We start from the raw sequence: 13783 nt of genomic DNA, 5'->3' as shown, positions 1-13783 counted from the left end.
AACCAAGAAAATTGTGAAATCACAACCATTCCTCAACATTGGTTACATATTGTTCAAGATTTCACTGAGCAGGTGCAAGAGCTTTGTTTAAGTGTTATGAACAGAAGGCAGCCAAGGGCTGGAAGAGGCAGGGCTTGGCAGGTGCTATAATGATGAGGAAGAAGGCCACTATGCTCTAGATTGTCCGCATCCACCGAGGGAAACAGGGGGCATGTACCGAGGTAGAGGAAAGGCATAGTTCAATGGTCAAAGAGGGTAGTAGACAGTTGATAATCCAGCACAACTAGACCTGCTAGGTAATGATGAGGTTCCTAGAGCTAACATAATTGGTGTGGACAAGCAAAATGTGGATGTTTTGGTAAATAAAAGGGCATGAGTCAAAGCTGAGAAAGCTTACGTCTCTCCAAAGCTTACATATGACACGTACACACAAAAATAAATCTCAATATCACCTACGTGTGTGTATACACGTGGACTCCCTCCCATGAGAACACCACTTGCTCTAATGTGAGTGTAACGTATGCAAAATCCTAGATTTTGAATCTTGGAGCTCTCACCTAGCTAGTGATTTAAAGATCCCTAAAGATAGGTAAATGAAAATTTCTAAGAGGGGACGTCATATTGTCCAACCATGTAGTATGGAATGCTTAGTCTATGTATTAGGGCACCTATGTATTGGTCTATGATGTCTAAAGATAGGTAGATGAAAATTACCTAAGAGCGGACATCATATTGTCCAACCAAGTAGTATGGAATGTGTGGTCTTTGTATTAGGGCACTAAAGTGCCAACAGTAATTGTTATCACACAAGAACTTAAGATTTTAGGGGTTGTCATTTAGATGTGAGAGGAGTTTACAGCAATAAACTATCAAGGTAACAATAATTTTTTGACAAGAGAGCTCACTTGAAGAGGATAACACAGTTCAAAGTTGAACTCAAGAAAGAGAGTTTTTATCTTATGGTTTTCTCTCCTTAGGAATCCAAGGATGTTTATGAGGATGTGAACTTTGCTTCAGAGGGAGGCAATGTCACATACTCCATAGCATCATGACCATGGAGCACATGTGGCACGTGCAGATAAGGTTCCTAGTGCACATTTCTCATGTAGAGCTTGGGGGTGGAGTCCACACAGGATCTCAAGAGGCCTCGAATGGCCAGAGGGGTGTGTATCCTGGCACACTAAGAATTACCAGAGAGGGTGAGTGAAAAATCCTAGGCTCATACGCCTCTCTTGGGGGAGAAGTCCACACGGGATATCAGGAGGCCTAGGATGGCCTTAGGGTCTGTAGTAGCATAGGATCTTAAAAATCCTAGGATGGCCAGAGAGGTGTGTAACGTATACTCTAACCAGTGTAACATATGTGGAATCCTAGGCATCGTACGCATCTCTTGAAGAGCTCTAGTGTGTGCTCTTTGCATAGGAACATAGGACTCCTAATGAAACCATAGGAGTCCTCTTTATTAAAGACTTGGCCTTGGCCGTTCACACTTGGCCGAACAAGAGCCAAGGCTTTGGTGTGTCGGGCAACACATCTATATGGCCATCCTAGGTCTTCTGAGATCTCGTGTGGACTCCACCCCCAAGCTATGCACAAGAAGTGTGCACTAGGCACCCTACCTGCATGTGTCACTTGTGCTCCATGTCCGCAATGCTATAAATGAAGTGACAAACAGAAATAGTATTGGGAAGATTGGAGAATTTTCTCAATTCAAGCACCAATTGGAGGATTCTACTTCTATAATATCCAATCTGGTTCCCAATCTTCTTGGTAAGATTCCTTCATCATTTGAGAACTTCTATGGCACTATCACTCTTGGGACACCCTTTCCCTCCTATGAAAAATTTCTCTCTATAAGAAAAAGAACAAGTAAATTAATTCCCTCATAGCTCAAAATGAAGGATAAGGGCAAAGAAAAATTCTCAAAAGGATCTAAAACCAGGAAAGCTTCCACGCCCATCAAGGACTCCAAAGAGCCTAATCACTCCGCATTTTGTGGAAAGATTGTCTATCTTGAAGATAAATGTTTCTTTGAACAAGATCTCTCCAGGAAATTGATTGCTAAAAACAAATCCAAACCCAAGGAATCTAAGAATTAAAAAAGTTGAAGATAAGTCCAAACAAGTAGAAACTCCAACGACACATCCATTGCTTGTACCTCTCCCTCTCATACATCTCTTTCCCCTAGTGACTCCTCTTTTGTGGTGATTGCACCACCCACTCCACAAGAGCTTGAGGTTGTGGACAAGAGTGAATGGGCCATCCTCTCATATTTCTTACACTCCTCACAACATGTGATCTATTGGACTCTCTGCATTGGTTCACATTGGTGATGATTCTACCTTGCCTATGGTTGGATTTGGAAACATCTCACTTGGAAATTTTGCCTTGCATGATGTGCTACGTGTCACTAGTATGAATTTCTTCTCCATCTCTCAAGAAAATTCTAAAGTTCTAGGGGTCTACTTTCATGATGAAGTGATTGAAGTGATTTGATAGAAGGGATCTCTCCATTGTGACTCATGGTTATCAAGAAGCTGGTTTGGATAGTATATAGTCTTTCTCTTCCAATTTGTAGCTACAGGAGTCACATTTGTATCCATGATACTCTCCCTAATCCAATTGCTTCGCAAAAATGATAACAACATACTTTGGCACACTCGCTTTGGTCATGTCCCCATTGCTCTTTGAAGCATCTTGTCTCTGGGAATATGGTTATTGGTTTTCCCAAGATTTGCAAGTCTCATCATGTTTGCTCCTCATGTGCTAAAGGAAAACCACACAAAGATTCATTTCCAAAGGGGGCCACATTTTGTGCCTTTCATATTTTGGAGTTGGTTCATGTTGGTCTTGCAATTTTTATGGAGGTCAATTCACTTGGTGGACCAAAGTATTACTTGCTACTTGTGGATGAATTATCTACAAAGTTTTGGGTTTGTTTTCTTGCTAGGAATTCTAACACTCTCTCTAACTTGCAAAGTTGGATAAGCCAAGTTTAAAACCAATATAACTCAAAGGTCTTTAGTTTGAGAACTTCCAGTGAAGCGAAGTTATACCCTTTGATTCTTTTTTGTCTTCTAATGACACTCAAAGTAAAACCTCTCTCCCTTACATCCTTAACATAATGGTATCAACCGTGGAGACAATAAAGGAGATTTCATGCGCTCTCTTGCATCATGCCTCCCTCCCTCATTTTGGGGTGAAATTGTTGCTACATCAGCATATTTTCTCAACAACTCTCTCACAAATGTGGTGTATGACATCACTTTAGAGGAGTTATTTACAGGTTGTAAATCTATTATCTCACATCTTCATATTTTTTGTTGTGTTACTCATGTTCATGTTCTATCAAAGAAGAGAAGGAATCTTGATGCTAAAGTCAATAAGATGATCTTTTGTGGTTATTCCTTGCTCCAAACAATTTCATTTCTATAGAGGATGTTTTTCTCTCCTATGATGCTCCGTTTGATGAGACAAGATTTGGTCTTGACTCTAATGAAGCTTCTTCGTCCCATGCTAGTATTGGCCAATTTTCACATGTTAAGAAGGTCTCTCATTCCACCTACACCCCCTATTTCTACCATGACCTCTCCTACACCTACTATTGGCACCTCTTTATCATTGACATCCTCTCCCTCTACATTGGTTATTCCATCCCCCTCTTTACGAGTTGATAATGGTGCTACTTCTACTTTCACATATATACTACACATGTGAAACACAAGGATCTCCAAGATGGATTTGAACTCTACTTTGAAATTTTGATCTCTCGAATTCTACCATTAATGTGCAAGTTTCTACTAAAATAAGACTCATAGTTCACAACAAGTGAATTATTCGTAGGTGGATAAATCGCATTTGTTAGAGGAGGCTATGTCTCTCCCTCATTTAAAAAAGGATATGAAAGCAGATATGTCTACTATTGAGGACAATCTTACTTTGATGGATTTACCATTTGGATGTTCAAAGGAGGATCTTCATGAGGCCCCTAATTTTATGGATCATCTTTCCATTGCACATTCATCTTCGAACATTGTATATTTAGATTCTTAGTGTGCTATCGCTTTAGCACATAAAATTGTTGCTCATGGTCGGACTAAACACATGGATGTTCATTACCACTTTGTTCAAGATTACACTGAGAATGGTCGTATTATCTTGGAGTATTATTTCCATCATGAACAATCTTCCTTCTCACTTCCCCTCACTATTCTCACATGCACAATGGGCCCATTATTGCAATACTTCTTAAAGGTCATGGTGGTGGACGAGAAGAAGTGACAAGATTTCCTAATCATACCATATTTCTCCAACACCAATTACATAAGGTTGGTGACTACACAGGTGTAATAGTCATGCGTGTGACATTATGTGTGTGTTTGTATTTCAAAGTCCTAGAAGAACATCAATAACAAGTGTTTTGAGGAGATGGCACCTATAGTCCATGCATGGAGATACTAATCGGTTTCCTTGTTCCTGATGGATGCACGTAATTTATTCAGACTTGCCTTATGATCTAGAAAAGATCAAACAAACACATGCACACCTACATACGGGCCCTTAACATTGTTCTTACCCATGTATCAGAAGCTTTTGTTGAAATGAGATGAAGCTCTGCCTAAAATCTTTTTCCTGTATACCATGAATTTCTAGAAATTTATTAATTTGCTACTTACAGTCACACACGGGCGACCCATGGGTTATAAAATATGCAATTCCCTATTAGTTTTAGTCTACAACATACACCATGCACACTAAATTCCACAATAGATCTATGAGTATAGGCATTTGAGGAGGGTGGAGGACCCCAAATATGTGATGCCCTATTGCTTGACTCGAAACCTACCACCTCCTTGCTAGCAACCTAATGTGCTATCCACCTAGGCCCGTGCATTTGTCTGTCCCAAAGGACAACCAACACCCCTTATTATGAAATCATGCATGCAAATGTAAACTCGAGAAAGAAATAAATAAAACCCCCACCCCGACACCATCTGACAGTTCGCCCACCTTAATACAACACACTGGATACCACCGTTTGGTCTTCATTCAAGACCCCACGGGAGATAGTGTTGAGGCGCCATACACCCACACACATCTCCATCATTACATAGATGAGTCAAATGAGTCCATCCTTGTCTCAAAAGGACAAGCTTCTTCAAACATGGTATAATATTCCAAGTATTCAATCATCAACAAATAGGATCTTAGCCCTAAGCATTATGAATTAGATATTTGGAGTCTCATGAATGGAGAAATGATACAAAGAGCGTCTATTTCTTATATCCACAATAGTGACTCTCATATGCAACAAGGTGAATAGTTATAGTAGCATAGAAGATCGGAGAGTGTTTGTCGACCCAACTTAATGCCCCCTCTTAAACACTAAAGAAGACAAAAAGAAAGTGTGTGTGGCCCCCTAGCTAATGCATATCTTAAACACTTCATCAAAAGTAGCAAAATACTTTGACTTTGACATGTGGCTAATCAACAAGCTTAATCCAATGGGCTACAGTTGTTCACTTAATCCAATTTTCCACAATTGCTACCAAGAGTTCAAAGACTATACTACGGCCTTATGTAGGCCAAAAAGCACTATCTAACAGGATTCTATAATGCAATGACATAAACATAACAAAGCATGAAATGGAAGGATCTTAAAGAGAGATTTTAGTTGGTTCTTGCTATGTGATTCACATCACAATGAAATCACTTTTGTGAATGGACATTCAATGGCTCAAGTAGACTCCTCCTTAGAGACACTGCACATAGCATGTAATTTTTGGATTCTTCAATTGTCATCTCTTAAAATAGCCAAAAATCATCTCATATCTTAGTGAAGAAAAGCAAACAGTTGGTTATTGAGCTTTAAAAATGTGCTTTTTTTTTCAACATTTACACCCGATGTACTTGATCTTTTACATCTTATTTACCAACATCTACATACATGGAAGGCCTCCACATCATCCCCTTTAATCAACTTCCCAAACACACTTGTCTCTAAACAAGGCAAGGTTGCCTAGAAAACTTGATTAAAACTAGAATGATGTATCCTCTGCCCTTATCCTATAGTGTTAACGACCATGAGGAGCCCATTTGTTTACATTTGTAAAACACATTATTTCCCCATCAACCTATCCATTGTACCTTGACTTCTTGGGCTTGGTTAACACAATTTGCTTTGTATATAGCAACATTGTTCATTCCATCTACTCAACAAGAAAGTGTGCATGAGTTTCCTCACAATACATACTTTGTTGCAACACTAGAACTAACACCAATCCACAAATAAATCTTCCAATTCTCCCTATGTGCACCAGAATCCTTTCTTTGCTTCCCTCAAATGTGCACCGTAATTTTCATAAGTATGCATCCCACACATTGGTCCCTTTTTAAAATATTCTCACCACTTAGAACATGCTTTCCAAGCAAAGCTTGCAATGCACACCACCACTTTAACAAAGTTGACTAATTCTCACCTAAAAGACTTGTTAATGCATGACAAGAACAAATGTTCTAAACATCACATCCATCTTCAATGCAATAAGCCATACGTTGAACAAGCAAAACAATCTCCATCTCTGGCTCTTATTTTTAGTGCATCTCAAATTTAAGTTTCCCTACTTGTTCTCACACTTAACCACACATGTAATAGCCATAGATTACTTGTTGCACTTCCATAATAGTCCCATCCTCTAAGGTATATATAGTACATTCCTCACATGCGTACATGTGTTTGTCTATTTTTACGTTTCAGTAAATATATAAACAGGTAGAAGTGTTGGTGGAGTCCGAAGTTTTTGTTCATACCTTGTTCCATCTATTCTACTTTTTCTTTTCTCTAGATTCAGTTTGACAACTTAATATTTGACCTTTTGTATACATTCATCAATCGATCATATCCTCCCTAAGTGTATCTTGTTTGCAATGTGCATCACCATATATGTCCTTCCCATGCTCACTGTCCCAATAGATTGCATTACAACATCAATTTCAACCCATATTTTGTAAACATTCCTATTATTAGCCTCGTAGTCCCCTTCTATCCATGCTAGGCCATAGCTACAATGCACTATTGGTCATAGTTCACATTACCACTTTCCATAGGAGAACATTTATATGATTGCCTATACGGCCAACATTCCCAATTTCAAAACCATATGTACATGCTTTTCTTATTGATCTATATCCTTGTCAAGTCATATCCCTCTTTTCTCCTTGTGTGCATAATCCTCATATCATATGCCACTGATCGAACTATGTTAAAGTTTACTTATGATGATTCATACATCTCTCTCTTTTCTCCTTGTGTGCATAATCCGCATACCATATGCCACTGATTGAACTATGTTGCAAGTTTAGTTTTGATGCTTCATACACATTCAGGTCAATAACAAGAAATACTTTCAAGTGATAAAATTTTATGTTTAAGGCTTAAGATATGAATCTTTCTAGGCTCAAAGAGAAATGATCAAAAAATGTTACTATCTGCCATGCAATGACTAAGATAGCAATTTGGACCTTTAAAGAATCTTCAAATGCAGCTAGGAAAACCAGGGGTTTTGATATGTTTCTTCAAGACGAAAATGGCCTAGAAGTTTTGTAAAAATTACCATTAAGATTAAATCCAAGGATAGAAGACAATGAGAGACAAGCCGAGAGCAGAGACACAAAAACGACCCAAGAGCAATAACTCAATAACTAGAAAATGCTCAAACAACTAGGTAAATGAGAATTGAGGGGCAAAGGCCACCTATATGATAGGTAGTGGACAAGAGACTTTCAAATAGATAAAGGGCCCAAAAATGAGACAACTAGGCCAAAATAGGGCCTGAAGACTAAAAATGAACTAAAATGCATATGTAGGGCCAACGTGGCAATACAAGGTCTCAGGGTCCCACCATCTGGCGATGACCCGGTGGTGACATGTCTTGAACACATCCTCTTCACATTAGATGGGTGGTCCAATTTCACATCATTGATATTGAAGAAGATAATACAATTAAGGTCAAGGTAGGAAGACAAGAGAAAGGTAGTCAATTAACCTGCAAATGATCAAAATGAGATGGTCGCGCATGTATGCACCCTCATGCATACACGTTATACCATCAAAAATCCCATTTAGATTTTATTAATGAACCTTTTGCCATTACATAAGATAGGCTTTTATTCTGCTGCTTTTCAAGGAGTGTGTGCACGCGCGCATGTGCGTATGTGTGTGTGTGAGAGAGAGAGAGAGAGAGAGAGAGAGAGAGAGAGCATAGAAAAACCATATGTATATGTGAAACAAAGAGAAACCAGATGTATTTTGTTGCATTCACAAGTCATCTGATCTACTTATCCAGCCAAAGAGAAATTCACTCTACTGACGAAAAACCTCATCAAGTATTGTTTGGCCTTCTCCACTCCTGTGCTGCTACAAGCTCTCACATTGAACTAAAAGGTATGTCGTGTTGCATTTGTTCAAAACATTTTCATGCTTTCACAATGTGCCTAAATAGGCAATTATCCTGTGATTCAAGAGACTACACAGTTACCCGCCATTGTGGAGACCCACATGCAGCTTTTCTCTCTCCTGACACCATCTTAGGTCATGGCTTCCCAAATCCTCTCTCTCTCTCTCTCTCTCTCTCTCTCTCTCTCTCTCTCTCTCTCTCTCTCTACAGTGAACTACAGCTTTTCACAGAGTTGCAATTCTCCTCGATCTTGGCCATGGCCGCCTCCTTTCTGCATGTGCTCCTTTTCATTGCCAGGGAAAAAATTCATTGCTTTGGTAGTTGCTTTCTTCTATTTAAAGCAGTGGAAGCAGCTCAGCTGAGAGCTTGACAAACCTGGAAATTGCAAGCACAAAACTTTGCCAAACCCAGAGGGTCCTTATCGGCTGCCTTTGTCCCCTTTTGAGGATGCTACCGCACTCTAGGGAAAAAGGCTTCTGCTACAAAGAGAGAGAGGGAGAGAGAGAGAGAGAGAGAGCACCCAGCGATGCTGCTGCACATGATGAATAAAGGAGTAAACAGTGGGGGTGGTGATGCGACCGTCCCATGGAGGCATCAATGCCCACATTTCAGCCGGTTGACGCGTAACATCATGTCCCACGACTCTGTAGGGCTAACGGGGGCTGAAACATCTTCACTCTCCAAGTGGGTGGCTGAAGGAGTACACCTACAATACTTCTCAATGTCCTGATTTTTCAGCAGGCCAACAAGGGGAGCATTCACCAATATTTGCCCACTCTCTGTGTCCATGGATGCCATGTGCGTGTGAGTGCATGCATGAGATTTACATAACAAAATTCATATGCCTCTTCATATTGAAACTTGTCTCTCTCTTCTTTCTCACATGCTTACAAGATTTTACATGAGAGGACTGCAAATTTAGGATGAACAAGAGCAGGACTGCAAGATTGTGAGCATATCAAGGAGAACTTATAGATAAGTCGACAAGTACAGGATTACATATAACTTAAAAGAGAGGCTGAGAGTCCATTACGGTTTGTAGTGACGGGTAATTTTCAGCGGTGAGAAAACTTGAGAAAAGTGCCCCCCCCCCCCCCCCCCCCGCCCCCAAAGAAAAAAAGCAGTAAGGCTGCCTGGCCTAATGAAAGAGGGTTTATTGCTTATACCTAGGAAGTGTCTGTAACTTTGAGAGCTGATCTCGGACTATCCATGTACTGCACTACAACACAAAGATAATCAACACTCTTTTTCCAGTCTTTTTGATGAAGCATGCATGGATTCAAAATGGGACTTCCAGATAATAGGCACATGAACGGAAGAACCAAGCCATTAGTAACGCATCACCAAACCTAGAAGCACAGAGGGAGACGTGTGATTGAAGATTGTAAGGCAAGCCAAAAACAGGGTGAACTGAGTAGGTGTAGCCTGTAAGAGTTGAGCATACGAGGTTCGTGAGGTATTGGAAACCTCACCTTTACCCCTACAGCCCTACGAATGTCTTACGACAAGCTTCAAGCTTCACTTACCTGGGACCCTGGTAGAAGAAGAAGAAGAGAACTTTCATGTTGTCAGAACAATCCCAAGAGTTTTCGGCTGGCACTGCAAGAAATTGCAAACAATCGCATACATACAACACAGACATTCTTGAAAGCGAGCAAATAAACTTCAAAAGCACTCTCTCACACAGTATCACGTCATACATAATGCAAGTCAACTCCTGAGTCCTTACATTGCCCTCCACCAGCTCCAAAGCATCTTCTCTTTCAGCCTCTTGCTAGTTTCAGAGAGAGCCAAATTTCCTCCTTTAAAATAACTACAGGATGCTCGAGAAACTGGTTTATATTTAGGAGAATACAATACAACGCAGCTCATAGCTCCCAAGCCAAAATATCACCATCCGTTGACATTTTATGTTGAGTAATATCTCCATCACCGCCCCCCACATCCACAAGACCATTCGGAATGGAATGCAGCTCATAATGGCTGAGAAGCCAACATGGTTATAAGCCCCTCAATGATTCCTACAGCGTTTCCAAACTTGAAAATGCCCTTCTATTGGTTTTTGGCAACTTCGTTGTGCCCTTCGTCATTGTTATGAAGCTTGAAGCTTCTCTTCCATGAAAACTCAACCAATGTCCTGTTCATTCACATCTGTTCCTGAGGCATATCAAAATCCCCTCCATCAGAGTACGTCAGACGCAATGTTTTTTTGGCAGGTGGAGTCAAAGCAACAAAAGACATAACATTGAAAAGATGTCACTTGCAAACAACTAGCAGCAACTAATAGGCATCAAGATCACAGACAAAACAACTCTTCGACTCTCACAATCGGATTGCCAAATGGTTACAAGTGGGTGCGAATGCCTAAAGGTCCAACATCCTTCCCCTTTACCATTGGGTCAAACATGAACTACAGAATCATGCAATCAACAAACGCACACAGAACTCAATGTTTAGCAGATATACAGCAAGATGAGGAATATTAAAACATCATACTTCCCAACATAAAAATTGCAAGAAAGGATGAGCAGAAACATCACTGAGATAAGGAATGGCCAGAGTGATAGCAGCACTTGACAGATCTCAAGATAAAAGAAAAAGTTATGTCCCTTACCCCCATGGGCCAAATTGATAATAATTGCAAGAAAACATGACCAAAACATCACTATGATTAGAAATGGACCTCCGTCTAGCAGCATTTGACAAACGAACGAAAAATTGGCAAACGCTTAGAAGTATGAACATCCTTCTCTTTGATCTGCTGCAAGATAGATTGTAATTACGTCTTACTTCGTACGATTATCAGCCAACCCACTATGAAAGACAAGAAAACTTAACCAAAACCATCACTATGATATCGAATGGGCCCTAGCAATTATGTCCTCAAAGACCTCTTAGAGCCTTTCATGAAGACACAGACAAGCAGCTCTCAGCGTAACTCTAGCCAGAAAAACATACGCATTTCTCACATGGTTTTGGCACAAAAGAGTCAAAGACTAAAAACAAGAGTTCAAGTGCACACACCGTTTTCCTCCAATTGTGTGATTCCATTGCTGGACCAGCAGGCCACGCCCCAATTAAAGAAAACAAGAGACCTTCATTGCTCCATGTCATGTAGCACCCCAACAAATTCTGCAAGATGGTCAAGATCTAACGAAAGGACTTCAGAATCATCCTCCATCTGTACCAATCCCATGCCTTTCTCTGGATCTCTTTCTTGCAACCTCCCAATTTGGCCTCGGTATTTGCCGCCAACTACCAAAACACGACCACCACGCTTTGGCAATGCTGTCTCCAGATGTTCTTGCTTCACTTTCTCAATTATTCTTCCTCCGTCATCCGTTCGAATGTCGCAAAGTGATGGGCTTACAACATCCACTACACAAGCCTTCTGTAAGTAATGCCTATCCCCGTAAGCCTTTCTGTCAATTATTCTCACACGAATATCACGGGCCAACCATGATTCCACTCTTCTCTCAGTTATTCCAAAGTTCTCTTCTGCATGCAATCCACCTTGCACAGCCTTCCCAGAAGATATATCTTTCTCTTTATTCCGGACATCTGATGAATAGCTTTTTGATCCAGTTCTGCTGTTTTTTCCATGCTGGGCGTCCAATGTGCTTCTGTCCTCTCTTGTTTCAAGCCTGGAGCCTTTCTCTTCACAAAAATGTTGATCATGCCTGCTAGCTGCAACTTCATAGTCCCCTTTTTCATTGTTAGAATCGTCTCTCCTTGATTTATGTTTCTCATGTCTGCATTCATCACTTGTATCCTGCTTTCCTCCCTCATGACTATGGCTCTTGTCCCTAGAATCTTTTCTGCTCCTGTGTCTACCTCCATTGCCATTGTCAACCTCCTCTCTACTCTTAGACCTAACATGCCTGCTTCTCGTGGCTTCATCATGTTTTCTATGATCAAAAGCCTCTCCTGCATCAGGATTCACATGCCCACCTCGCTGTGCTTCTTTTTCAGTGTGTGAATTCCTTCTCCCTTCATCAAAAGAGCGCTGGCTCCTGTCATCATAACCCTTGTTTTCATCAATAGAAAGATCAGCTAGCTTCTTCATTGCCTTCTCTTCCTCCGGAGAACCTATTTCAGCAAGCTCGCCTTCCTTCACTTGCACCCTCTTTCCACTCTCTAAGAGTGCTACAGTGTAATAGGCTCCACTGATTTCAGCTATCTGCCCTCTAGAACCAGCATGGCCACCTGCGATCACACACATGATTCGCCCTACTCTGAGCTTTGTTTTCCTGCTTTCACCAGGTTTAATGAATTTTTTCACCTTCTCAGGGCGGGGAGCTGGGATGGCACCAAGACCATGTCTTCCGTCTCTCCTAACAGCCACAACAGGCTGGGCAAGTGTTGTTGAATTACGCCCAATAGGCTTATCTTTTTCCCAACCCATCCCACGGAGTAAAGCTTCACCAAACTCTTCAACAGGGACATTTTCATAGTCATCTACAGACATCTCATCCGGGAGAACTGCCATATCATCCCGGTATCGCTGCAAATCACAATCAACCACAGCCTCACGTGGATTTTCTGCAGATTCTGACGCCTTTCTTTTCAACTGAAGCCCATATTGCACAGAAGACTGAGGACCCGCATCCAAAGTCTCTACTTCGAATCTCTCCTCCGTAGAAGGAATATTCTCAGAAGCTACCATGATGTTCTTCATGCGCTTCTCAGGTCGCCAGGACTTCTCAGGCAAAGGAATAACCTTAACAGGTGCTTGCGCCTCTCTTCCTTTCCCATCAAATACTTCCACATATTCTACAATGTTGGCGTCTGCGTCCTTCGATTTAGAAAAGAGAGGGGGCCGCGATGAGGACGATGACTTGGATACTGTGAAAGAGAACTTCAAGGGGGCTTTGGAGTCGGAGGGGGGAGGCGCTTCTGTGCCCATCCTGCTCTCGTCCACCTGTCGAGCCTCATCCTCAGCCATGGCACTCGATTTAGGGTAGCACCCTGACACAGATGCAGATGTCTAGGAAAAACTCTGGTGCCGACACAGAGATAGGACTCCCTGAAAGAGGAACGTTGTGATCGATCCCTGCTCGTCGTTGAAGGGAAAAGCCATTTTCGCATACAGAATTTTAACGTCGTAGGACCAAGAGACCTGTCCGACGAGGACTCGAGTTGAACTCAAGACCTGCTACTTAAGAGAAAGCATTGACACGTGGGAGCAATTGTGGACCGTGCAGAAAATCTCATGTGCCCACGATCCTAAGAAACTGTATTCCAGTGGAATAAAGGGAGATCCCATTGGAAATTTGCAAAAGAATGGAAGTCATACAGAACTGTAGTCTGCATTAAGCATTTGCTTC

General features: G+C 41.3%; 1 protein-coding gene across 2 annotated transcripts; it reads right to left on the bottom strand.

The window, feature by feature from the left end:
• Window positions 1-10135: 10135 nt before the first annotated feature.
• On the bottom strand, window positions 10136-13561 carry LOC147430590 (protein MOS2-like). Of its 2 annotated transcripts, none has more exons than XM_086493180.1 (2): window positions 11481-13561; window positions 10136-10607 (listed from the first exon to the last, which is right to left on the bottom strand). In XM_086493180.1, the coding sequence occupies exon 1, from the start codon at window positions 13399-13401 to the stop codon at window positions 11554-11556; it is 1848 nt and encodes a 615-aa protein (XP_086349306.1). In that variant the 5' UTR covers window positions 13402-13561; the 3' UTR covers window positions 10136-10607; window positions 11481-11553. The 2 variants fall into 2 exon arrangements, with proteins under 2 accessions (XP_086349306.1, XP_086349305.1); XM_086493179.1 differs by having other exon boundaries at window positions 10136-10613; window positions 11481-13560.
• Between the last annotated feature and the right edge of the window lie 222 nt (window positions 13562-13783).

The sequence above is a fragment of the Adiantum capillus-veneris genome, chromosome 21 (genome assembly GCF_014529385.1).
Source record: "Adiantum capillus-veneris isolate H3 chromosome 21, ASM1452938v2, whole genome shotgun sequence".
Classification (NCBI taxonomy): Eukaryota; Viridiplantae; Streptophyta; class Polypodiopsida; order Polypodiales; family Pteridaceae; genus Adiantum; species Adiantum capillus-veneris.
Note: the sequence above shows the minus strand (reverse complement) of the source record. Positions and strands in the feature narration are given on the sequence as shown.